Source organism: Arvicola amphibius, chromosome 14 (genome assembly GCF_903992535.2).
Source record: "Arvicola amphibius chromosome 14, mArvAmp1.2, whole genome shotgun sequence".
Lineage (NCBI taxonomy): Eukaryota > Metazoa > Chordata > Mammalia > Rodentia > Cricetidae > Arvicola > Arvicola amphibius.
In genome coordinates, this window is record NC_052060.1 from 11,969,586 (window position 1) to 11,995,154 (window position 25,569).

General features: G+C 38.9%; 1 protein-coding gene across 1 annotated transcript in view; it reads right to left on the bottom strand.

Moving 5' to 3' along the window:
- Man1a2 (mannosidase alpha class 1A member 2) overlaps positions 1–25,569 on the bottom strand; it is a 112,156-nt gene that overhangs the window by 56,301 nt on the left and 30,286 nt on the right. Inside the window, exons 5-6 of the mRNA XM_038311169.2 lie at positions 24,896–24,976; positions 8,740–8,834 (exon numbers count right to left, since the gene is read on the bottom strand). Of these exons, the coding sequence (XP_038167097.1) occupies positions 8,740–8,834; positions 24,896–24,976 (176 nt within the window). The remainder of the gene's footprint in view (positions 1–8,739; positions 8,835–24,895; positions 24,977–25,569) is intronic.

Genomic DNA, 25,569 nt, shown 5'->3' on the forward strand with positions numbered 1-25,569 from the left:
AGGGCAGCACGGTTCATCATCTTCAGAAATATTATTGTTTAAAAACTGAGCTACCCTGCAGGCCTCATAACAGAGAACAGCCAAGGTCAGAAATCTCTCAGTTTTGCTTCTGAATAAAGGTAAGGACCAGGGAGGCTGTGGCAGAAAACAAGACTGCCAGGCAATGAGAAATCTAAAGGTAAAGGCAGCAGGAAGCTCAACTAGGACAGGTAAGTGAATACATAAGTAAAGATAGGCCTACACATGGTGGCTAGAAGCAGACCTCGATAATTGGAAATAGCCTGTACTAAGACAGCATTCATCCTGAGGCCAGAGGTATACCTACTTCTAGAGTCATGTACCTACTGGCCACTGTTGCAGAAACTAAGTCAGGGTATACAAGAGAGCCACAGCTGCATCCCTTCCAGCAAGGTCATTAATACTCAGGAACTCCTCAAAGTACACTGGTACAATGATCGCTCCTCTGCCTCTACTTGCTCAGTACTGTAGTCTTCTACACTCTTAGTGCACTTTGGGGATATCCCAGCTAAAACATTAGCCACCCCTCTGGAAAAGCCCAATCCAATGGTGAAAGAGTCCACAGACTGCAATGTTTGCTAAGTGTGACCAGGAGAGGGCAGTGTTGTGCAAAGAGGGAAAACCACCAAGGTGAAGTTAGTCTGGAGGACATAAGACATGTCCAATACTTCCTTGATCATGAGCAAGGAAGTCAGGACCGTGAGGAGTGCATTTACCCATTGAGATGGTGGGACAGATCTAACGGGAGACCACCAAGTCCAGTTGGAATGGGACTGATGGAACAGGGGACCAAACCAGACTCTCTGAATGTGGCTGATGGTGGAGGAGGACTGAGAAACCAAGGACAACGGCAATGAACATGAACTCTACAGCATGGACGGGCTCACTGTGAGCCTTGTCAGTTTGGTTGCTCACCTTCCTGGACTTAGGGGGAGCTGGGAGGACCTTGGACTTAACATAGTGAAGGGAACCCTGATAGCTCTTTGTCTTGGAGAGGGGTGGAGTGGGGGTATGGGTGGAAGGGAGGGGAGGGAAGGGAAGGGGGAGGAGGAGGGGAGGAGATGGAAATCTTTAATAAAAAAAAAAAAAAAGAAAAAACAAAAAAAAGAAAAGACATGTCCAATACAAACACCATAACAGCATAAATCACAGATTTGTAAACTGACCACAAGTTCAAATGCCACTACCTCACTCCGTGCATGAAACCACACAGCAGAATATTTCCTAAAGCTAGAAGGGGGAAAAAGACAAGAGGCATTTAGAACCGAAAAAGAAATGATCAGAGAACTTGTCCATGACATATTATACTCAAGTTGTCAAAACCGCAAAGAAACAACAGTAAAACCAATAAGAGAAAAGGGCTAATACATGTAAAAAGGCAAGCACATCAGAATTACCATCATCTCTTTTATCAACAAACCTAAAAGCCAGAAAACATGGAATACATTTACAACACTTAAGGTAAATATCAATTCACTAAATTATATCCAGGCAGTCACCTCAAAATTGGTAGGGAAATAAGAACATTTTAAGAGAAGCATACACTGAGGTCGGCCATGATCACTAGGCCAGCAGTGCAGAAAATACTCAAAGGAACAGTATGCAAAGAGGAAGAAAAAAGTCAGCCTTATTCCCAAGAGCACCAGAAAGAATAAATTTCTTGAGAGGAAAAATGGTAACCAAACAAAGGAGACTTAGGGAAGAATCCATTATGTCCAATGCAGTAAACAAGCAAACCCCTGATACTAATAGACAAGAAAGTAAGATAATAATAATGATAATTACTATACTCCAAACAGAAGAACAACAAAATTACAGGAACTCATAAACCCCTCTTAATAATAATGACCTCAATTCACCAATAAGGACATGCAGACCAAACAAAAAGAACCAAAAATCTCTTGTATCTCATCAGACTACAGTTCAATAAAACTAGAAATCAATAGCTAGAAAAAAAAAACAAGAAACTACAAACACATGAAGACTAAAGGGTATACTCTTTAATGACCAGTGAGTCATTAAAGAAGGCAGGAAGAAAATTTAAATTTCTAGAAGCAAATGAAAATGGATATACAATTTATCAAAAGGTTTGGGCCACAGTGAAGGTAGTTCTAAAGGGGAACTTTAGATATACGAGTACTTACATTAAATAACAAAAATATACAGAAAATAAAAATAAATCAGAAAAATCTCAAATAACCTAGCGATACAACTCAACATTTAACACACACACACACACACACAGAGAGAGAGAGAGAGAGAGAGAGAGAGAGAGAGAGAGAGAGAGAGAGAGAGAGAACCTAAAAACAAATGTCGGAAATAATGAAGATCATGACAGAAATTAAATAACTGAAAGAAATATACATAAAAATCAGGCAAAGAACTGGCTCTTTGAAAACAAACCATATTGACAACTGGACAAATTTATCCAAGGGGAGAGAAAACTCAAATTAATTCAAATTAGAGATTAAAAACAGTTACTACAGACTCTAGTGAAGTCCAAATAAACAGAAAAAAATGAATACATCAAAAATCTATAACATAAAATTAGTTATCTGTAAAGCACAAAGAAATTCTTAGACACATATAACCTACCAAAATTACATCAAAAGGACATACACACACACACACACACACACACACACACAAGTGCTCATGTGTGTGCATGCATGCGTGCGTGCGTGTGTGTGTGTGGGGGGGTGGGTGTGGGTGTCCATGCTGGCCCATAATAACCACTGAGATTAAAAGAATAGTAATGTTTCTCAATAAACAAAAGCCCAGAAGTAGATGGATCCAATGTCAAATTCCAGCAAACTTTTAAACAACAGCTAACAGTAATGCTCCACAAACTGTTTCATAAAACAGTAAGGGAAAGAACACTTCTTCATGACGCCAATATCACCCTACTAACAAAACTGGATAAAGACAACAACAAAAAAGAGAACTATAGATTTATATCCCTGATGAATATAGGCATAAATATTCTAAAATATTTCCTGCTAATCAGATTTAAAAGTATATCAGAAAGACCATGACTAAGTTCATGTCATTACAGGGATGCAAAGTTGGTTTAACACATGGAAACCAACAAGTGTAACAGCATATAAATAAACCTAAAGACAGAAATCACACACAAACCCAATCAATGCAGAAAGGCCTTTGACAAAGTTCAAACCCCTTCAAAGACAAAAGCCAACAAGATACTAGGAATAGAAGGAACATATTTCAACATAATAAAGACTACATACAAGACTACAGACACTATACTAAATGCAGGAAAACTGGGAGCATTTCCTCTGATATTCGGAAAGATACAGGTGCCAACTTCAATATACTACTCAACATCGTATGCAATGTATCAGGAAAAAGAAACCAAAGGGACACAAATAGGAAAGGAAAAAGTCAGATTATCCTTGTTTACATAGAACATGGAACTAAATTTAAAAGACTCAGAAGACTCCACCAATATTTATAACTGATAAATGCTTTTAGCCAAGAAGCAGGATACAAAATAAATATACAATATTTAGTAGTTTTTCTATATAACATATCAATTTGGTTTAAAATTGGAAAATTCTCATTTATAATACCTTCAGAAATAATCCAGGAATAAACCCAAGCAAGAAGGTGACAGACATTTACAATCTAACCTTTAAGATAATCATGAAAAACCAAAGATATCAGAAGAAGCAAAACCCTACTTGCTCATAAACTGGCAGAACTAATATTGCAAAATACAAATATTCCCTAATGCTATCTACATATACAACACATTCCCCATTAAAATCCCAGTATCATTCTACACAGAACTAGAAGTAAAAATCCTAAGGTTTATATGAAAACACTAATGACCCTGAGTAGCTGAAGCATTCTTAGACAGAAAGAACAATGCTGGAGATAACAAAGTTCTATTACAAAGCGTTAGTAGCAAAACAGAATGGTACTGGTATAAAAACAGACATGTAAACCTGTAGCATGAATATCCAGAGACAGACACTGGGGTTCCAGCTGAAGATCAAAGAAGCAGCCACTAGAGAGCTCTTTCCTCTATGAAATCTTCAGACTGAAGAGCGAGTTCCTGTTTCATCCAACCTCATATTCCTCTCTAGTGCTGAGATTAAAGGCATGCACCACCACCGCTCGGCTCAGCATCTATGGCTAACTAGTGTGGCTGCTAAGATTAAAGGTATGTGCCACCACTGCCTGGCCTGTATGGCTGACTGGTGTGGCTGTTCTGCAGTCTGGTCTTCAGACAAGCTTTATTTATTAAAATACAAATGAAATATCACTACATAAACCAAAGGAACAGAAGACCCAGAAACAAACCCACAGAGCTACAGCTGCCTAATTTTGACAAAGGTGTCAAAAGTATAAACTTGGGGAAGGATAACCTTGGTAACAATGGTGCCAGGAAAACCTCTCCTAGCATGCAGAAAAATAAAATTAGATCCCTATCTCTCACTCTGTACAAAAAAAAAAAAACATTCAAAATGGATCAAAGACCTTAACATAAACATGGAATCACTAGAAGTAAACGTAGGTAAAACACTTCAGGATATCAACAATCACTCCAATAGCATAGAACATAATCCTAAGAATTGACAAATGAGATTACATAAAATTAAAAGACTTCTTCATAGCAAAAGAAACAGTCACCAGAATGAACGGATAATCTAAAGAATGGAAAAAAAATTTCTTCTCCAACTACACAATCAGGCAGGGAATTTTAATAGCTAGAATACACAAAGAACTGTGAAAATTACATACCAAAGAAAAAAATCATCAATAAATGTACTAATAATGAAGCCAATTTTCAAAAGCTCTCAAAAGAATGTTCAATAAATAACTGAGAAAAGTATTTGGAGTCCTTAGCAATAAGGAAAACATAAATTGAAACTACTTTGAGATTACATCGTACCCCAGTTAGAGTGGCTACCATATAGGGGGAAAAAGAAAGAAAGAGAGACAGACAGAGCGGTGAGTAGATGGGGAACTATCAGGAATGTAAATTGTACAGATACTATGGAAATCAGAGGTTTCTCAAAAAGCTAAAACAGGGCTGGGGAGATTAAAGTGCATGCCATGCAAGCATGAGGAGCTGAGTTTGATGCCGGAACGCATGTGAAAAACCAAAACAACAACAATAACAAAAACCAGGCACAGTGGCAATGTTTGTAATGCCAGTGCTGGGTAGACAGGGATAGGTGAGGCTTACTGGCCAACCACTCCAGTATAAGCGAGCCCCAGGCCAGAGAGAAATCCTGTCTGAATAGGGAATGACACTTTAGGCTAACCTGGTCTGCATACTATGTGCACACATATATACATACTTGCACTGCATCCCAAACACATACACACATTTTTTAAAAGTGAAAAATAGAATTACCATATGACCCAGTCATACCACTTTTGGGTTATATACTTGAAGAACTCTAAGTCAATATATATAGAGAGATACTTGCACATTCATGTGTATTGCGTGTTATTCACAAAGTCCAAGCAATGGGACCCGCCTAGATATCCACAAACAGATAAATGGATAAAGAAAATCCGGTACATGTACAAGTGAAATTTTATTTAGCCATAGAGATAAATTAAACAAAATGATATCTGTAGTGAATGAAAGAAACTAGAAATCATTATATTAAATTAAAAATTATATTTGTACCTACACATATGTATATGTGTGCAAACTCGTGTGTATAGATCTTGAAACTAGAAAGGGGATAGTGAGAGAAGAGAAAGAGATCTTAAGGAAAGAGAAAAGAGGTGATAAAATCGATGTGATATGAAAACAGAAGTAGGACTATTAGGAGAAGAAAGGAAGCAATCCCATGGAGATGCAGGTGATGTGGGAGGTCACTGAAAAAATGGGAGGAATGAACAGAAAATATGATACATAAAGGTATGTAAAGATGCCATAATTAAAACCTCTGGTAAATGCTATCTTAAATAATTAATTTTTAAAACAAAAAGACTTCAAATGCTAGGAGAGAAATCCAGTTTTAAGACAGTAATTCACTAGATTGTGGCCTATTCATAATAGCCTACAACATACACAAAGCCTAAAGACCTGCCCACATCGTTTCTCTATGTAACTTCAGAGGCAGATCTGTGTCACAAGGCTGATGCTTTCTCCATGATGACAATGTACACCTTTCCTGTTTAAAAAATATCAGACTGGGGCTGGAAGGTGATTCAGAAGTTAGGAGTCCTTGTTGCTCTTACAGAGGACCCAGGTTTCTTTCCAGATCCAGCATCTACACAGCCTTAGCTCCAGTCCCAGGGAATCAATGTTCTCTTCTGACTTCCTGGGGCATCAGAGCATGCATGTGGTGCACATAACACACATACAGACAAAATACTCATACATATAAAATAAAATAATCAAAAAAGAAAGAAAAGAATGAAAGGAAAACAAAAGGCTTCCTAGATGAGGGAGATCTTTGATATGTCCATACCAAGACACTAGCGCTGTAAGATAAACCTCTTCAGGCTGATGTGAATAACAGATTAAACCTTAGATCTTGAAATAGAAATGAAGGCCAGGAACCAGAAGGCTGGTTTAGCAGTGGAAAGCCTTTGTGGGGTCTCAGCACCCACATCAAGTGTCTCCCAACTGCGGGTCACTTTAGCTCTAGGAGATCCAGATCCACGGAAGTCAGAAGAGCTGGCTTTACACTCACATGCACAAAGAACCACACAGAATTAAGCATAAAAACAAATCTTTTAAAAGTTTACAATTAAAAGAAATAAAGTCTGGGAAGATGGCTTAGTGGGTAAAGGTTTCTTTTCCCACCAAGCCTGACCACCTGAATTTGATTCCTAGAACCCACATGGTAAAAAGAGAAAATAAATTCCCTTAAGCTGTCCTCTGGCCGCCATGTGTATTCCATAGCACCCATGAAGATGCATGCATATATGCACAACACACACACAATTTTTTTTCTTTTGTTTAGTTTTGTTTTCTGAGACAGGGTTTTTCTGTGTAACAGTCCTAGTTGTCCTGGAACTAGCTCTTGTAGACCAGGCTGGCCTTGAACTCACAGAGATTTACCTTCCTCTGCCTCCCAAGTGCTGGGATTAAACGCATGCACCACCACCTTGTGGCCCAACACACAAATATTTTTTAAATGTAAAAAAGAGAACTTTAAATAAAAGTTCTAGATATTAACATTTGGAGACCACTGCTATGTCTCATACTGTCATTGAAATATATACATATATATATGGCAGTTTAAAAAATATTTTAACTGTTATTTTGCAATTAAAATGCATCAGATGTAATTCATTTTAAAACACAGGTAATTGATAGGAAGAGGGAGAAATGAACAAGTGTGGCCGCAATGCTTCTGTCTTTTACACTAAGCCATACAATACCAAGTGTAATCTCATTGAAAAGATGGCTGTGTAAGTGGGATGCCTATAACATCTGTTTAATAAAGATAATGAGGTAAATAAAAACAGTAAAAATGAACTTGCCTGCTACCCAGCATTCTGTTCTGTCTACTCCGCCTACCTAATTTTCTGTTCTCTTAAAGGGCCAAGGCAGTTTTCTTTATTAATAATGAAAGTAACACATAGACACTCCTCCATCAGTTCCAAACTGTACTCTCTATCAATTCAAAGGCAGTTAGGGTTATGAGAAGGAAGGAAACAGGATAACTATTAGGAGTTACATTAATACTAACACACAGCAAAGGCAACAGCCAGCTCATGAAGGCAACTGTTCATGGGACAGGAGAAAATAGTTGCAAACTTAGTTACAACAAGGGCTTACGATCTAGAGTGTCACATGTTCACACCTACAGAGAGAGAAATGTGCCCAACTGTCCTAAGGTACTTCCTATAGTTTAGAGATGTAGACATTATGATAAATGAATAACAAATGCTACCTGGAGAAAACCTAAACAGCAATATTTCAGACAGCATAAAGGATACAAATACAAATGTAAAAAATTGACATCATCCAAACTTTTGTATGACTTACATAAAGTAATACAGAGAAAGCATTTTATCAGTGTTTCCAAATGAAATAGATGATTATTTTAAGGATTCGTGCTCAGCCTTGAGCCTAAACACTATACTAGGAGCTTCTATCATTGTCCTTAGTATGGCATCAACAGCAGACAGTCCTGATTTCTAGGCTACTTTCTATTTTGCCTTAGAAGAATGGTATGCAGCATGTAAGAAGAAAAGGGGAAGCCGGGCGATGGTGGTGCATGCCTTTAATCCCAGCACTCGGGAGGCGGAGGCGGAGGCAGAGGCAGAGCCAGGCGGATCTCTGTGAGTTCGAGACCAGCCTGGTCTACAAGAGCTAGCTCCAGGACAGGCTCTAAAGCTGCAGAGAAACCCTGTCTCGAAAAACCAAAAAAAGAAGAAGAAGAAGAAGAAGAAGAAGAAGAAGAAGAAGAAGAAGAAGAAGAAGAAGAAGAAGAAGAAGAAGAAGAAGAAGAAGAAGAAGAAAAGGAGAGGAAAATACTTTGAATACAGTACTAAACAGAACTGGAGACAAATATTCAAAACTGGAATGATCTGTCTCAAAGAAAAGGACACAGTTTAAAAATTAAAAAAAGGTTTTGATTTTCAACTACATATACAGAGAAAAATAAACCTTGAAAAGCATAGTGGAAGTAGATAACTGAAAATCTCCATGAATAAAAATATCAAAATTCAGTTAATTAATTTGGAGCATACATAATGAAATAAAGTAGAGTTTACCTTTTCAGATTCACCATTGCCCAGGGAATGCCAGTAGGTGTGTTAAAGGCAGGAAGGAGCTTCTCAGCCAACTGCACTGCTTTAGTCTTGAATATCTGAGACAAAAACATGAATAATCATAAATTATAAGTTATAGGTAAATACTGCTTGTTGCCATCTCTGACCACAATGTACAATTGACATGGAAGCCTTGCAGTAAGTGCTACATGTCATTCTTCCTGTAGAGTATGTAGACTGGATATCTGCAAAGTAGATACTAAGGAAGGTTTGCCAGTATGCAAAATCCTCAATCCACATCACTGCAAAGAAAGGACATAGTTTGGGGGTTCATGTCATTTGTATTTTTACTTGCCCCCCCCAAAAAAAGATCTAAGAGAGGGCTAGGAAGATGGATCAGCGGCTAAAGCATTTGACATGAAAGAACCAAGGTTAGTGTCCAAACCTCCAAAAACTCACATAAGTGCTGAGTGGACAGGGCAGTCCATCTTAAATCTAGAAACTGAAGCTGAAGACAGTGAATCCCCAGAGCGAGCTGTCTAACAAGCCATTCTGGAGAGCTCTGGGTGTGACTGAAAATCCCTACTTCTTTAAGGTAGAAGAGCAATCCAGGATGACTCCCACCGTTAACCCCAGCCCGCCATATGTACTTGCACATATAAGCACCTCCTAACCACACACACATGAGCACACAAGAAAATTCAGGTTTCCACATGTACTCACACACATGTACACCCACACACATGTGCATACAAAAAAAATAGAAAAACAAAATCTAAGAAGAAACAACGAGGCCATGAAATCTTCATTAACATGCAAGCTTATTTCAGATTTAACAACAGCGACAGAAAGCTGTAATATAGTTTGGATAGATGCCCTTGAGTTGCTGTAAATACGTCTCTATTTGATTTAGTTATTTTGGGGAGGCAGTACATGTGTGTTTCTGGTTATTTAATATTAGGAAGCAAAATTTACAAAGTAAAATTTGAATACAATATAACTGGACATCTCAAAAACTTGAAGGCATCTAAAGAAGAAAAATGTACAATATAATATGGTCTTTATTTTGTGTTAAAACTGCAATGCTACTAAAATGTGAAACATAAATGACTGTACTATTTCTAATAATACTTTTCATCAAAATATTTGTTTTGCTGAATTATACAAACAATTCATTATTTTTCTTCTTTACTTTGTTAATTAACATGGCAAATTATATCAACTGTTTTGATCTTAAATCATCTTTGTTTTCTTGTATAAACTTATACGTGGGACTTTTTTCCATATTCTTACTGGCTGATTACTAATTTTTTGTTCAATATTTTTTCTTATATGCTCACAGAGTTTACAAATCTGTAAGGTTCTTTTTGCTTTGTTGTTTGGGCTTTGACATTATTGTCTCTATGGCCTCAGAAGAATGGAAGGCACTCCTTATGGAGTGCAGAGTTTACAGGACCTCAGTCAATCACTAACACCCACACAAGACTTTCTTTCCAGACTTCTGAAGGACAATAGCCAAATTATGTAAAACGCCAATGTGCCGCACATCAACAGATAAATGGATCAATATGCATAATGAAGTTTTTTATATACATACATATAGACAAGGAACAAAATTATGTCATTTGCAGGGAACTGAAACGAATCATCTTCATGTTAAGCAAACTAACTCAGACTCAGAAAGACAAATCTAGTCTGTTTTAATTTACATGTGGAATCCAGATTCAAAGCAAAGCCATGGAAGTAGGACTGTCTGAGAAAAGGAAGGGAGCTACTACCGGGAAGGTGGGCAGGAAACTACTGGAGATGGGGGCAAAAAGATGCAAGGTAAGTATTAGTGTGATTGAAGTACATCACACACATGCCAAAACGGCACAACAAAAGCCACTATTTTGTGCAATTAATGAACACTAACTAAAAATAAAGGAGGAGGAGAAGCAGAAAGCCCAAGAGAGAAATACTGCGTGAGAACCAGGCCAGGAGACTCCACCTCCACCTGGATACACACTTCTATGAGGGCCTGAAAGGACCCTAGGGGCTAGTCCCACTCCCCACCATTTACAGCCTAAGGCAGAAAAATAGGAAGTTAGTAAATAAATGACTTCTAAACTATTCATTTAAAAAGAACTGTATTAGACTGAATTTTCTTGCCTTCCATATCTGGTAAGACTAATCAATAAAACAATTTACCTTGGAATTAATATTAATATATACAAGGTTATTCATGGTTTTTGCTTTTTCATGAATCAATTTTAATAGATCTTTTTCAGAAAACTTTTCCATTTTACCTAAAATCTTTGTCTACAAAATAATATTTGGCACATTCTACTATTATGTTTTTAATGTCTTGTGGGGGTCTCTGCAAACACTAGGGCTGCAGAATAATGATCGCCTGAGACAAGAAGGAATTCCAGTTCAACATGGCTTAGTTAGCTGGTGTTGGTTCACACTTCTAGAGTTTGACAACAGGCAGTTTATTGCAAGCATATTTAAGTACAGTACAATTTGGAAAAAAGTTTCCTAGTGTAATACAATGCCCTCTGCACAAGGAGGCATACTTCTCAAAGTACATGCAGCTTCTTCCAAGAAGATGGGTGCTAGAGATAGGCTACATGCATTATCTTAAGGCCCTGGGGAGAATCTGGTCATCTGCGCTATTAGCCATCTATGGTCCTGGTTGGGGGAGCTTGGGGGAGCCCCTGGTTATACAGATAATGCAAAGGTCACTTAGACTATTAATCATTTCTTACCCTGCTTACAGATAGTACAGATCACCAGGTTACTGACCACCCCCATTCCCAACTTTCTTGGTGAAAAACAGGTTATACTTTATACTTCTCTTCATTTGAATAGACAATCCTAATTGCTTAATAATCCTGCTTTCCCCCTGAGCCCAAGAACCTTAGTACTCCCAACAATGTCTATGATGTCCAGGATGATAGCCTAACCATGAAAATAGCATTCATTCCACATTTGGTAAGCCATCTTCTATTACTTCCTTCATATATATATATGAATATTCATATATATATATAAGCTTTTAATGCATATACACATATACCTATATATAGGTATATATATAAAAGCTTTTAATATATACCTATATACCCATATGTATATAGGTATATATTTAAAGCTTTTAATATATATACATATACACCTATATGTATATATTCAATTTTATTGATACTTTCCAAGAGCCAATTTTATAAAGCTTTCAATTTCCCTTGCAATTCTTTATTTGATGTGTTTATTAGTTCAAGAGGTTGAACTTTGCAGTTCAGCCTCCAGAAGTACTGGGATTATAGTGAGCCACCATGTACCAAGAGCTCTTTTAACTTTTTTTATAATTTGATTAAAACTTGCTTTGTTGTCCAGGATATAAATATCCTGTGTACTAGAAAAGACTATGTATTCTGTAGTTGCTCGGTGTTCTATAAACAATTCACTTAACAGAGTTGTTACTGTCACTAAGGACTTGGACATCATTACTAATTTTCTGTCTCTCTGTCCTATCAATTTTGTAAAAAACATTGAAAGATCCAACTGTTCTTTTGGAATTGCCTTTTTACTTTAATAATTCAAAAGAAAAATGAATTCTACCCACTTTTGTTTTGTGCATTTGTAGCTCTGTTATGAGGTGCCCAAAATAGAGTAAGTTATTGCTTTAATGTTGGGATTGTTTTATCTTCCCAATGTAGTATCCTTTGTCATGGAGCATCCTTCATCTCATGGGAATTTTTATTGTGAAGTCTACTTTCTTAATTAAGCGTGCATTTTAGGTTTACTATTTGTACCCTGTACCTTCTCCCATCCATTGATGTTCAAGCTCTCTGTACAAATTATGTCTTACAGACAGTGAACAGTGAGCTCCTGCTTTCATCCCTGATGATGAACATGCAACCCAGGATGTCAAACATGCCAAGCACATGCTCTACAGCTGAGCTATACACCCTACTCTTTTAGTTTTCTGTTTATCACCTCCAGACTTTTGAGGGGTCCCTCTAGGCCTTCCTGTTTGCCTTTTTTTTTTCTTTTTTCTTTTTTTACTTACATGATTTTTTTTTTCTGGAAATCATTTAGAGGCACACATCTTTTGATTATTTTTAAATTTTCTTAGGGTAGGCCGGGCGGTGGTGGCGCACGCCTTTAATTCCAGCACTCGGGAGGCAGAGGCAGGCGGATCTCCGAGTTCGAGGCCAGCCTGGTCTACAAGAGCTAGTTCCAGGACAGGCTCTAGAAACTACAGGGAAACCCTGTCTCGAAAAACCAAAAAAAAAAAAAAAATTTCTTAGGGTAAAATCCTTAACTTTTCAGACTATCAGTTATATTGCACAAGTTCCTATAAAATGTAAAAGCTTCAAATTATGTAGGTCATTTTCTCAATCACTCTATCTTATTTCATAGCTGATATACATTATAGTTACATACTGCAATAAAATATTCTGGATTGGTTTTATTGTTTGTTTGAAGTAAATACATCATTTTAAAGTATTAGATGAAAAATAATCTCATGGTTTCAATTATTTATAGTTTTCCATAGTGTCATTTTCTTTCAGTGCTTCCAAACTTTTCTTTCTATCTCTGGTGTCTAGCTAGATGACAGGCACTTAGTCATGTTGCCCTAGTTAAGGTTTCTGTCAGCCTGACGCAGTCAGGGTCATTTGGGAAGTGGGAACTTTGAGAAAATGTCTCTATTAGCCTATAAGCAAGACTGTTGTGGGTTCCTTGATTAATGACTAAGGTGAGAGGGCCCAGCCTACTATGGGTGGTCCTGTGACGTATAAGAGGGGTAGCTGAGCAAGACATAGAGAGCAAACCAGTAAGGAAGCACTGTTCCTCTATGGCCTCTCCTTCAGTTTCTGCCTCTGGGTTCCTGCCCTGATTTCCCTTCCTGATAGACAACTAACTGTAAGCTGAAATAAATCCTTTCCTCCCCAAGTTGCTTTTAGTCATGGTGTTGTATCACAGCAACATAAACCCTAACTAAGATACACATGAAGAAAACATGTTTTCAATTTTAGGTCTGCCACCAAAACAGAACAATATGGCTGTTGTTTTTTAACAACCCCCATTCAAAGTACATATACATTTTAACATTAGCACTTGCCTTTTTTTCTCCTTTCCAATTTTATTATCTTTCTTTATGCTAAATAATTTAATTTGCTCTATTTTCAAGTCTAGTGATGTTATTTTCAATGACAGGTGTAAACAATAAAAAACAAATTTAGTTACCATATACTTCATTTCTAGACTTTCCAATGTTGTTCTTTATCTGACCTCATTTTTACTAAGATTTTCATCTATACAATAACTTCAAGAATATTTTTTGATGTCACTGAGCATAGCTGTAAATAAAAAAAACTAAAACCAAGAGAGGCAGAGGCAGAGACAGAGACAGAGAGGAGGGGAGGGGGAGGGGAAGGAGGAGGGGGGGAGGGGAGGGGAGGGGAAAGGGAGGGGACGGGAGGGGAGGAGAGGAGAGGAGAGGAGGGGAGGAGAGAGGAAGAGGGACAGATAACATTTTCCCTTGTTTCCTCAGACATTAGTGATGTGAACTGAAGCCTGGTCACTGTAAACTGCATTGAGACTTTCCATACAGTTCTGTCCTCTGAGGAATGCTTTCTGAAGCATGTAACTAAACTCAAAATCCAACCATCTTTCCTTATAGCAGATAGGAGCTGGAGCAGGCATGTTTGAGATCAAGAACAACATCTAGGAAGTTTAATGTGTGTTCCACACATGCCTACTTTTAGGAGTCAGCCAATCAAGTACAGCATCTGAAACTTTTCCTCTAAAGACTCTCCTCTGATAAATTTTACCTATAAATTTCTCCCTGCTACAAATAGCTACAAACTCAGTCTTCTCAGTCATCAAATCCATAAGCAGGAACATAATCAACTATACACTGGTATTACCACTAAACTTCCAAGCATACATGACTGTGTACAGACGCATAATGACCTAACACAATGAAAAGGAAAATAATAAAGAATATATTTAAAGATATTATATCAGTGTACTACTTTTGGGAGGGTCAACTTAATGAAAGTTAAGATCGTCTATGAAGAAGAAACCTCAGAAAAAAACCCACATCAGACTGTCTTGTAGGCAAGTCTGTGGGACATTTTCTTAATTAATGATTGGCATGGGAGGATCTCGCCCATGCAGGGCAATGGCACCCCTGGGCAAGGGGGCCTGAAACATATAAAGAAGGTAGCTGAGTAACCTGAAGGAGCAAGTCAGGGCTCCTCCACAGACTCTGCTTCAGATCCTGCCTGAGTTCCTGCTCTGACTTCCCCTCTTGATGAGCAGGAAGTAAAATAAACCTCTCCTCCTCAAGGTGCTTTTGGCTGTGGTGTCTACCACAGCAGCAAAGGTGAACTACGGCAGTCGGCAAAGCTTAGTAGAATAGTCTGCCCAATTACCAGGACATCTGTAGGCAACAACAAAGTCAAATTTTCAATAGAAATTGTAGCAATTTTTGGAGCACGATCACTTTTTCCAAAATAAGCTGGTATTTAAACCAGAAACCATTAATGCTTACATTTCTTTTTCTTTCTTTATGACTTTACTTAACAGTGCTTTAGGTTTAAAAGCTATTCATTTGTCCTAGAAAATAGCCCTGAGAACTGACCTAGTATATTTATATTTTGGTAAAGACAGACTTTATTGCTGTTATTTCTTTTGTTTTTATTATCTGAGTGTGTATTAAACTCCATCTAACAATTTCTCTATTTTATCTGACAGATCCCAGGTACCACTGCCCATATAAATTATGCTTTCTTAGCTAGAAAGGTACTTTGGTATCATGAATAAATGAAGGGATCACCTTGTTAAAGAAAAGCCATATATCTGTATCAAATAAACATAATATAAATCATCAAAAGTTTTTAACATGTGAATATTTAATAGAAATAGCATTTTTCGGAGAAGAATAATGCTTCCCATTTATGACAGTAACACATCAGCAGGAAAAAGCAAGACTGTTAGGACAACATGTAATCTTCATAGGTCTTCCCACACCAGAAAATGGGGTACAGGTAAAACATTCCTTATTCTAGCTATACTTCTAACACAACAAAAGCACTTTGCTACATTATAAATTATCGTCAATTCTGGTTTGGATGAAAGGAGTCTACTTCCTATTTATCCAGCATCAGGCAATACCAAATTCAAACTATTTTTCTAAAATGCATTTGTTTTTAGCACATCTCAGATTCACTGCTTGAGTACAGAAAGGGTATGGTCATACCTTCAAAACCAAATGATTACAAATACACTAACGCAGTTCTACTGAAGGAAAAAGTCAGGAAAGAAAAGCATGTCCACCCCTGAGTGGACAGTTTCTTAACAATTCATTTGTTATTTACTTAAAACTAAGTAAAAATCTTCACTACCCTCACAAATGGCTAGTCAATATTACCACAAATTGCTAGTCAGCATTACCAAGCTGATTGTATTAAGGCACATGGAGAAAATGAAGCACACACACGCCCTGTGCCAGCTGTGAAGTGCTTCCAGAGACAACTACATAGTAATAGCCTGATCTGATGAAGGGCCTTCATATGCTGACACACTAGGGGTGAAGGGCAGAAAGTCAGGCCTGGATGGAGGAAGTCGGTCACAGGGCACATGTACTTGGCTGCCCTACTTTGCCCTGGCTCAGTTCTACACTTCTTTCCACTGTTTCCTTCTCTAGTCTGCCATGCCCTTCCTGCTGAGATGGACTGAAATTTCCACAAGCATTAACTAAAGGAAACCCTCTCTTTGCTTCAACTCTTCTGCTGAGAGCCTACTACAGAAGAGTCAAGGCTCAAGCTTCATTTTCATATGTTGTCTCAAATTAATTCTGGCTCTCATTGCTACTGAGATGAAAATTAAACCAATCACATCAAACGCACAGAAAATATTACTTCCAGATAAATAATAATAACCGGGGGGCAGAGGGGGATCTGAACTCAAAGTCTTCAAACAGTCCTATGTTCTTCCTCACACTGATACCTCTATCAGGATACCCCGTAGACAAGTCTGTAGGGCATTTTCCTAGTTGCCAATTGGTGAGAAAGGAACCAGCCTCTATGGGTGGTGTCACTCCTAGGCAAGGTGACAGAAGAAAGCAGGCTAAGCAAGCCACGAAGAACAAGTCAGTAAGGAGTGTTCCTCCATGAACTTCTGCTTCAGTTCGGTCTTGAGTTTCTGCCCTGGCTGTCCTTTAGGTGTCCTAAAACTGTAAACTAAAACAAGCTCTTTCCTCCTCGAGTTGCTCTTAGTCATCATGTTCTTAGTCATGCTCTTAGTCATCACAGCAACAGAAAACTAGCTAGAACAGCAGGGGCATCACTATACATAAGAAACTAGCGGTGCACGCCTTTAATCCCAGCACTCGGGAGGCAGAGGCAGGTGGATCTCTGTGAGTTCAAGGCCAGCCTGGTCTACAAGAGGTAGTTCCAGGACAGGCTCCAAAGCTATAGAGAAACTCTGTCTACAAAAAACAAAACAAAACAAAAGAAGAAATCCCAGCACTCGGGAGGCAGAGGCAGGCGGATCTCTGTGAGTTCGAGACCAGCATGGTCTACAAGAGCTAGTTCCAGGACTGGCTCCAAAGCTACAGAGAAACCCTGTCTCAAAAAACAAAAAAAAAAAAAAAAAAACAAAAAAAAAAAACAAAGAAGATAATAAGATGGTGAACCCAAAGAAAAACATATAGTAATCCTCCTGGATATTGGAAGTAGACAAGATCGCTGGGCAAAAATTGGGAACTTGGGGGTGGGGTGGGACGGGGCCAAGAGGAGATGGGGAGAGAAAAGCATGAAGGGGAGAATGGGGAGAGCTGGGGGAATGGGATGCTTGGGATATAGGAAGGGTGGATATGGGAGCAGGGAAGCATATATCTTAATTAAGGGAGCCATCTGAGGGTTGTCAAGAGACTTGACTCTAGAGGAAAAAATAATAAAAAAAACAAAAAAAAACATTGTAACTAGAACATCAGAATATCAGGGGCATCGCTATACATAATAATATAATGGGAAGTAAATGTCATTATTCATTTTTCCAAACCCACAGAATGTACCACACAGTTTGAGTCACACTGTAAACTGCTTATTATATGACTATCTGACAATGTAAACTCATCAACTGTAACAAATTAACCACCATGGAAGACAGCAGTAAGGGAGAAGGCTAGGGTCAGGGGATATATGAGAAATCTTTGTACTTTCCCCTCATCTTTGCATTAAAGTACTCTTTAAACTACTCTTGAAAAAAATCTTATTTTTAGGTGGGATAAAAAAAGAACAATTAATACAAGAGAACCAACACTAGATAATATAATCTGTGTAGGAATGAAATACCAGGGAGAAAGAAGCAAAGGCAGAATAAAATAGTAATTAAGAAGTTTTCAAAGTGGTTAAAGATACATCTGAGATTCAGAAGGCATCAAGCAAGATAAAGAAATCCTATACTACCCCCAAGAGAAAATAAAGCAATTCAAATTCTTCATACAAAACGAAACATTAATAGAAAAATTCTAATGGTAGCTAAAGAGAAAAACACTATATACAGGAAGATAAAGAATAAAGCAGCTTTCTCATCATAATCCAGTCATCATAAGATGATTCAGTGCTATCCTCAAAGTACTAAATCAGTGGTTCTAAACCTCCCTAACACTTGCTGCAGCCTTTAATAGAGTTCTTCATGTGTGGTGACCCTCAACCATAAATTATTTCATGGCTACTTCATAACTGTAATTTTGCTAATGTTATTATTGTAACATAAATACTGGATATGCAACTCCTGTGAAAGGGTCATTCAGCTCCCAAAGGGGTCACCACCCATAGGTTGAGAAGTACTGTGCTAAGGAGAACTGCATAAACCTAAATTCTATGCCCAAAGAAAATCTACTAAAAATAAGAAGGGAAGGACACTTGTAAAATATTATTTTAACTAGGCAAATATGTGTTGCATTTGCTTATTCAGCAGAATATTACTTTAACTGTGTAAATGTTTATGCTGCATTTGTAAAGACGTGTGTTTAACTATGTAAAGATGTGTTGCATCTGTTTCACCTTGCCTGCCTAAGGCACCTGACTGATCTAAATAAAGAGTTGAACAGCTAATAGCCAGGCAGAGAAAGGATAGGCAGGGGTAGAGGCAGAAAGACTAGGATAAATCTAGACTAAAAAAGAAAGGAGAGAGAAAAGAGAGAACAAGGGGGATGACTGGGGCCAGAAGTCAGAGAGCAGCCAGCCAACCACAGAGAAGCAGTGAAATTAAGATATACAGAAAAAAGGTAACGAGCCCAAGGCAAAAGGTAGATAAACAGGTTAACTTTTTTTCTACTTTCTTTTTTTTTAAGATTTATGTATTATAGATACAGTGTTCTGCCTGCATGTATGCCTGCAGGCCAGAGGAAGGCACCAGATGTCATTAGGGGTAGTTGTGAGCCACCATGTGGGAGCTGGGAATTGAACTCAGGACCTCTAGAAGAGCAGCCAGTGTTCTTAACCTCTGAGCTATCTGTCCAGCACCGGAGAACAGGTTAATTTAAGGTAAAAGAACTAGCCAGAAATGAGCCTAAGCTAGGCCTAGCATTCAAAACTAGTAAGTCTCTGTGTTATGATTTGGGAGCTGGCTGGCGGCCTAAAAGAAAAACCCTGGTAAACACTCACACACCTGCCCAAAGTGACTTGCTTTGGGTCGGAGAGGAGACACTACAGGACAGCCCTGTGCCTTGTAGCTCCAGGTTGTCAGGTACCACAATGGTGAGCCAGTGTATGGTGTGGTATGGGAGAGAGAGGCAGAATGGCTCATATCCTGTGAACAGACACAGAAAAAATAGGAGAAGGTGGTGATAAAGGGGCTGAGGTGAGAGGCCTACTTGCCATCCAGGGTACATCCAGGCTGGGCTGCTGCCAAGGCCCTACTACAGGTGGGCAGTCTGTGCTGATGTCTGTGGCCCATGTTGCCACCAAAAGCCACAAGAATGCCCAGGTTCTAACTGCAAGCTATGGCCAGGTTGGGATCTGAGGGATGTGCGCTACAGAGGGGGTTTGTTGATCTGGGGGCCAGGGTGTTGCCCAGGCCCAAGCTGCTGCTGAGGGTCACAGCCCTACCACAGTCGAGTCTATGCAATGCCCATGGTTCCTGTTACCACCAAAGTCAATGCAGATAGATGCCCAAGGTCCGGGCTGACACCTGAGGCTACGTTGGTGCCTGAGGGTCAGGCTCCTAACAGGGTCATACACATGAGGTAGCCTACACAGCCACACAAAGTCATAGTGACATCCAGGCCAAAGCTATATCTAGGTCACTGGCCCTACTGCACCCTGGTTCTGTGTTGATATCCATGGCTCCTGTTACCATTGAAGACAATGAAACTGCCTAGGGTCTGGGCTACCACCTGGGGCCATGCTGTAGTCCAGGGATCATGCAACTGCTGGGCCCATTCCCAACTGAGAGGCTGCACTACCACTCAGGACCATGATGACAACCCAGCCCAAGCTGCTACTGTTGCTGACCATGTCTGGGCCTGTGGTCCTGGTGCAGCTGGGGTCTGTGTTGATGTCCATTTATCTTACCACAGGGACCCATTCAAACCATGTGTTGAATAATAGGTTGAACCATGTGTTGAAATATGATGTTTGTGCTGAGCTGGTCCTGACCCTCACTGGCTCAGAGAGAGCTTATCCTGCTCTTGCCCTCATAGGAGAGCTAGTCCCCTGCACTTGGGATAGCTGGCTCCACCCTTCACCTGAGGGGGGATGGTCCCGGCAGCCTAATATGACCTACTCAACTACCATCCAGGCACACATCCAGGGTTGTTTTGAGTTGACAACTCCCAACATCTATTCCATCTATGACGGGCTGAAGTACATAAAGGGACTGGCCCTGTGGAACCATAGGCGTAAGAGCTCCAAGATTTGGGGCAATAGTATGATATCTGAGAAGAAATTTGGTGAGGGTCCAGCATTGAAGGTATACCAGAAGTCAGAGGCCTTGAATCTGACCGACAATACATGACACATGAACATTTGCAAGTGAAGCTGTCTGGACAAGAGTCTACTGCATGATACGAAGCAGCTCCCAGTGCCACTAAGACAAATGAAGAAGTCATGGAGAGGAGGGAAAGAAAAAGGAGCAAAGTGGTTTTTCTTGTTTTTTGTTTGCTTGCTGTGTTTTTGCTTTTTTGTTTTTTTAATTATATTCTTATTTGTATTTTTTATTTTAATTATATTTTTATTATTTCTTTTAAAATTTTTCTGGTGAGGGGGCCACTACAAGGGTGAATGATGGAGACAGAGAGACTGGGAAATGAGTGGGAGTGGGGTACATTATGCAAAATTCTCAAAGGATCAATAAAAATGATGTTTAAAATATAAAATAAAAAATAAGGAAGAAATAAGGGCCAAGATTAACAAAAACAGAAGAATTCACTAGTATCAGATTGACTTTTAAAATGCTCTAGGAAGCTCATTACACAAAGGGATAAAATACAGAACCAATAAACAAAAATAAAGACTAACAAAAATCACTAAAATTTAGATCAATACAAAGTGTCTCCCTTTACACTGAATAGCTCTATAATGTAGTTGACATCGAAAGTAAAAAATTGTAGCAACATATTATGGATTTTAGCATAAGACTTAAAGACCTAACAAAAAAGAAAGAAAAGAATTGAGAGGATAACATTACAAAGTTCTCCCATACGATTCAGTTAGGTCTAGAGCCAGGCACTAGAAGAGAATAAATTAAACACTTGTGTGTAAGAACAAGGAGCAGCTATTTCCAAAATGCCCCCAACAAAGCCCTTAAGCTAGGCTAGATGACAGTGCACACCTGTGTGTCCAGCCACTCAAAAGACTAAGGCAAGAGATGGAAACTTTAGTCTTCTCAGCAACTTTGTGAGACTTGTCCCAACAAGTTTAAAGGAGCTGGTGTATGCATTTGGAAAGATGGCCGAGCCATTAAGAGTACTTATTGCTCTGGCAGAGGACCTGGGCTCCATTCCCATCACCCACATAATGGCTAACAATCAGAGTAACTCCAGTTCTAGAAGATCTAATACCTTCTTCTTACCTCCTTGTTACCAGGCATGCAGGTACATGGTTCATACACATACATACATGCAGGCAAAACATAAAATAAATAAATCTAAAAGGGGTGTTATAGCTCATAGGTAAACTGTCTCGCACAAGAGGCCTTGGATGTAGTCTCTAATACAGCATTAAACACATAAAAACACACAAACACAGAGTACAAATGATAAGTCAATTATGGAGATAAAATATTATAAAGATGTATTTTAAAAGCCAGCATAGTTTTTAAAATTATTTTTAAGATATACTAAAAAAGAAATACAAAGCCTGGTGGAATATATAGGAAATCTTAAGGTTTATAAGAAAGGCAGTAAAAGGCTGCAGAGATGGAGTGCACTGTTCTTCCACAGACCCCAGTTTAATTCCTCCATCAGGTGGCTCATGCTGGCCTATAACTCCAGCTCCAGGAAATCCAACTCTATGGCTTACATGGGCACCAGCATATGTGCACATACCCACACACAAACACACAAATACACAAAAATGATTTTTATAAGTCTAAGAAAACAAGGCACTATGGATATATATTTCCCCGTGTCTATAAGCTACCATGGAAACAAGCTGAGGCTTATGGCTCAGTCTATACTGCCTCTTCACTTTATTGGGTCAATGCTAAAGAAAGATGTAGCTAAGCTAGCTCTGCTGCAAACACAAAGGGACTTTTCCTGGTTGTATATAAAAGTATAGATGAAAGCATAGTCATGGAGAAAATCCCAAAATGTAGTACGAGAGAGGTAGCCCTATGCTACAGAATCTTAGCTACTATAATCAATCAGCCAAGTACTGCAAAAAGTAGTCACTCCTTCAGGGAAGACCTCAAAACTCCACACATAAGCCATGATTTCTCATCCAGTTCCCAACGGACACTCACACTCCCAAAGGATCTTTAAAGCTCTATCTACCAGTTGTGGGCACCTTCCCCACATCCCACTATGTTTCCCATTCTTTCTTCCTCTCTCATGCCTTCAGAGACAGTTATCACAGATTTGCATGTAGGACAAGAGACGGCCTCTTCCTCTTGGATAAGTTCACATGCCCAGGCTGTTCTCTTCCTACATATAGTCTTCTCAACTTCCTTGTTCTTTGTTGGAAAAGGTTTAAGCATGAAAAATGGAATGTGCTGTGCTGTTTCTTCATTTTGCTTCTGCCTGGCCTTTATCCCAAGGTCCCTATGTCCAGCAAAGGGAGAGGAAAGGAGCTCTTTCTATAGAATAAGGGAGGGTGGGTAGTTAGATTCAGTCTCAGCTGTAACCCCACTTACTGTCCTCAGCATTCTCTCTGATTCTTTCTACCCTGCCCTTCACCCTGAAACAGACTGGGAACAGTTCCATAGGAAAAGGACAAAATAGAAAAACAGTGATTTAAATGTTATCAAGTAGAACGTACGAAACTTTGTATTATAGTTACCGCTTCATTTTAGACCATGACCTTGGCACAGGGCTTCAAGAGTGGTGTGAGTGTGGTCACTATGGCCTATGCATCTCTTGATCTACAATTCTAGCTTTCCCCTTTGACTACCAGAGGGGCTAGTATTTGGTGCTTTCTCTCTGAGCCCTGGAGTAAAGCCAGGCTCTAGATCTAGACTTCTAATTTAATCTTGCAAAGAATTTTTTACTCAGAATTAGAAAGTTTGGTGTTTACAGCTCACGCTCTTAGTCCCCCTAAGATCACCAAACATGATTTTAGTCTTCTGGACTGAGTCTACAATTTTTGCTGCTCAACCCTATCCTCTGATTCAGCCTACAACCAACCAGGATGTCTGAACTCTTCTTCCCACGTCAAGAGAGGCTGCCTTCTTCAGAAAGCTTGTGGGGACTAGATTTCCCCCAGGCAGATAAAAAAACAGAATGCCCAATCTTGATGAAAAACAGTTGTTGCCCAATCTTAGATATTCTGTCTACCTCTACTTGACCCCAAACTTCCCCCTCACAACAGTGTTTAAAGCAACCTCCTTAAGCTGTTCTACTCAAAACTTTCCAGCAATGAAATGAGACGAATACGTGGGCATGTCTGATAAGGCATCACTGTGTAAATACATAGAATCATATACTGTTTTGTGTAAAGATAAAACACATTTCATTTTCAACCATATTATATCTGCCAGAAAAATTGAACATATTAAAAAATGTGAGGGTAGGGGAAATCAAAGCTTAAGTTGCCTCATAAGGAAATTCTACTTTTTAAGTAAAAGAATCAAGTTTATACAAACTTTACCAGAAAAAAAGAAGAGTGCAATTCATTTTAAGAAGTCAGCATTATTTATGCAAAACACACAAACTGATTAACACAAAAATCAAAAAATGAGGGCTAGGAGATGGCTCAGAGGGCAAAACATTTGTTGTACAAGTGTGAAGGCTAGAGTCTAGATTCTCAGAAACCACTTAGAAAGCAAGGTGGGCACAGGCAGTGGTGACACACCTTTAATACCAGCACTGGGGAGGCTGAGGCAGGCAGATCTCTGTGAGTTCGAGGCCAGTCTGGTCTATAGAATGAGTTCCAGCACAACCAGGGATACAAAGAGAAACCCTGTCTTTAAAAACCAAAAAAAAAAAAAAAAAAAAAAAAAGAAAGAAAAACAAGAAAAAGCAAGGTGGGCACAATAGCCCATCTATAATACTAATGTTTGTATAGTATTCCCTGGGGCAACCTGGCTCATTAGACTACCCAAATCTACATATTCTGAGCTCAAGTGAGAGATGCCACCTCAATATATAAGGTAGAAAGAAAATAAGACAATACTCAACACTAATTTCAGTCTTCCTCAGGTATACATGTGAGATAAAGATGTTTGCCACCAGGGTAATTATCTGACTTCAACCCCCAGAAGCTACAGGGTAGAAGGAGAGAGCAGATCTCCTCCAAACTATCCCCTAACCTTAATGTGTGCATTTTAATTTTGTAAAAAACTAGCGAATCAGATTCTAAAATTTGTCCTAAAAGAAAATCCTAGGTTAGTTTAGTAATATGCAAACTAGAAAAACAGCGCCGCTAGGAAAGCAGCCCATTTCACTGCCAGTCGTGCCCTGCTCAGCCAAGTGCACAGGTGTTTCTGGACTACTCACCTCCTCTCCGGATAGGTAATATGCGGCGAGGAGGCCCCCGATAAACCGAATGTTAACTTCAAACACAGACACCTCTGAATTCTGGGGAGACAAAGTAAAAACACTCACATACACAAAATACACTATAATTTTCAAATGTTCTTAGTACTTCAATTGTTTCACACAAAAAATATGTCTTAATAGTCTGTATTTTCATTTCTCATGCCACGCAACCTCATCTTTTGTTAGTTTAGCAAAGTTCCTCTATGCCTCTCACCACAGCTTCCTAAGTGCCAAAATCAATGGACCCTTTAGATGGACCCCACACAGTACTGTAAAATTATTGCCATACTTAGTACCACTGGCTACCTTTGGCCCTTCTGAAGGCCTCCACTTCCTAAATAAAGGATAATGAATCCTAAAAAAAGAAACTTCTCTAATGATTCCATTATTTTTAATTATTGTATCACAAACTCTATTTCTATCTCTTCTCATGAATACTAAATATTTTTCTAGTGCCTAATAACATAACAATTATTAAAAGAGAGGCCAAAAACCAGGAGAATTATGGTTAGTGAACCAATACTCCTGAAAACCAGCTCCTGTCAGAAACCAAGGTTGATATTCACAGCATATATACACCAAAAGAAAAAACGAATGTTTAGAAATTTAAAATTAAAATACAGAAGTAGAAG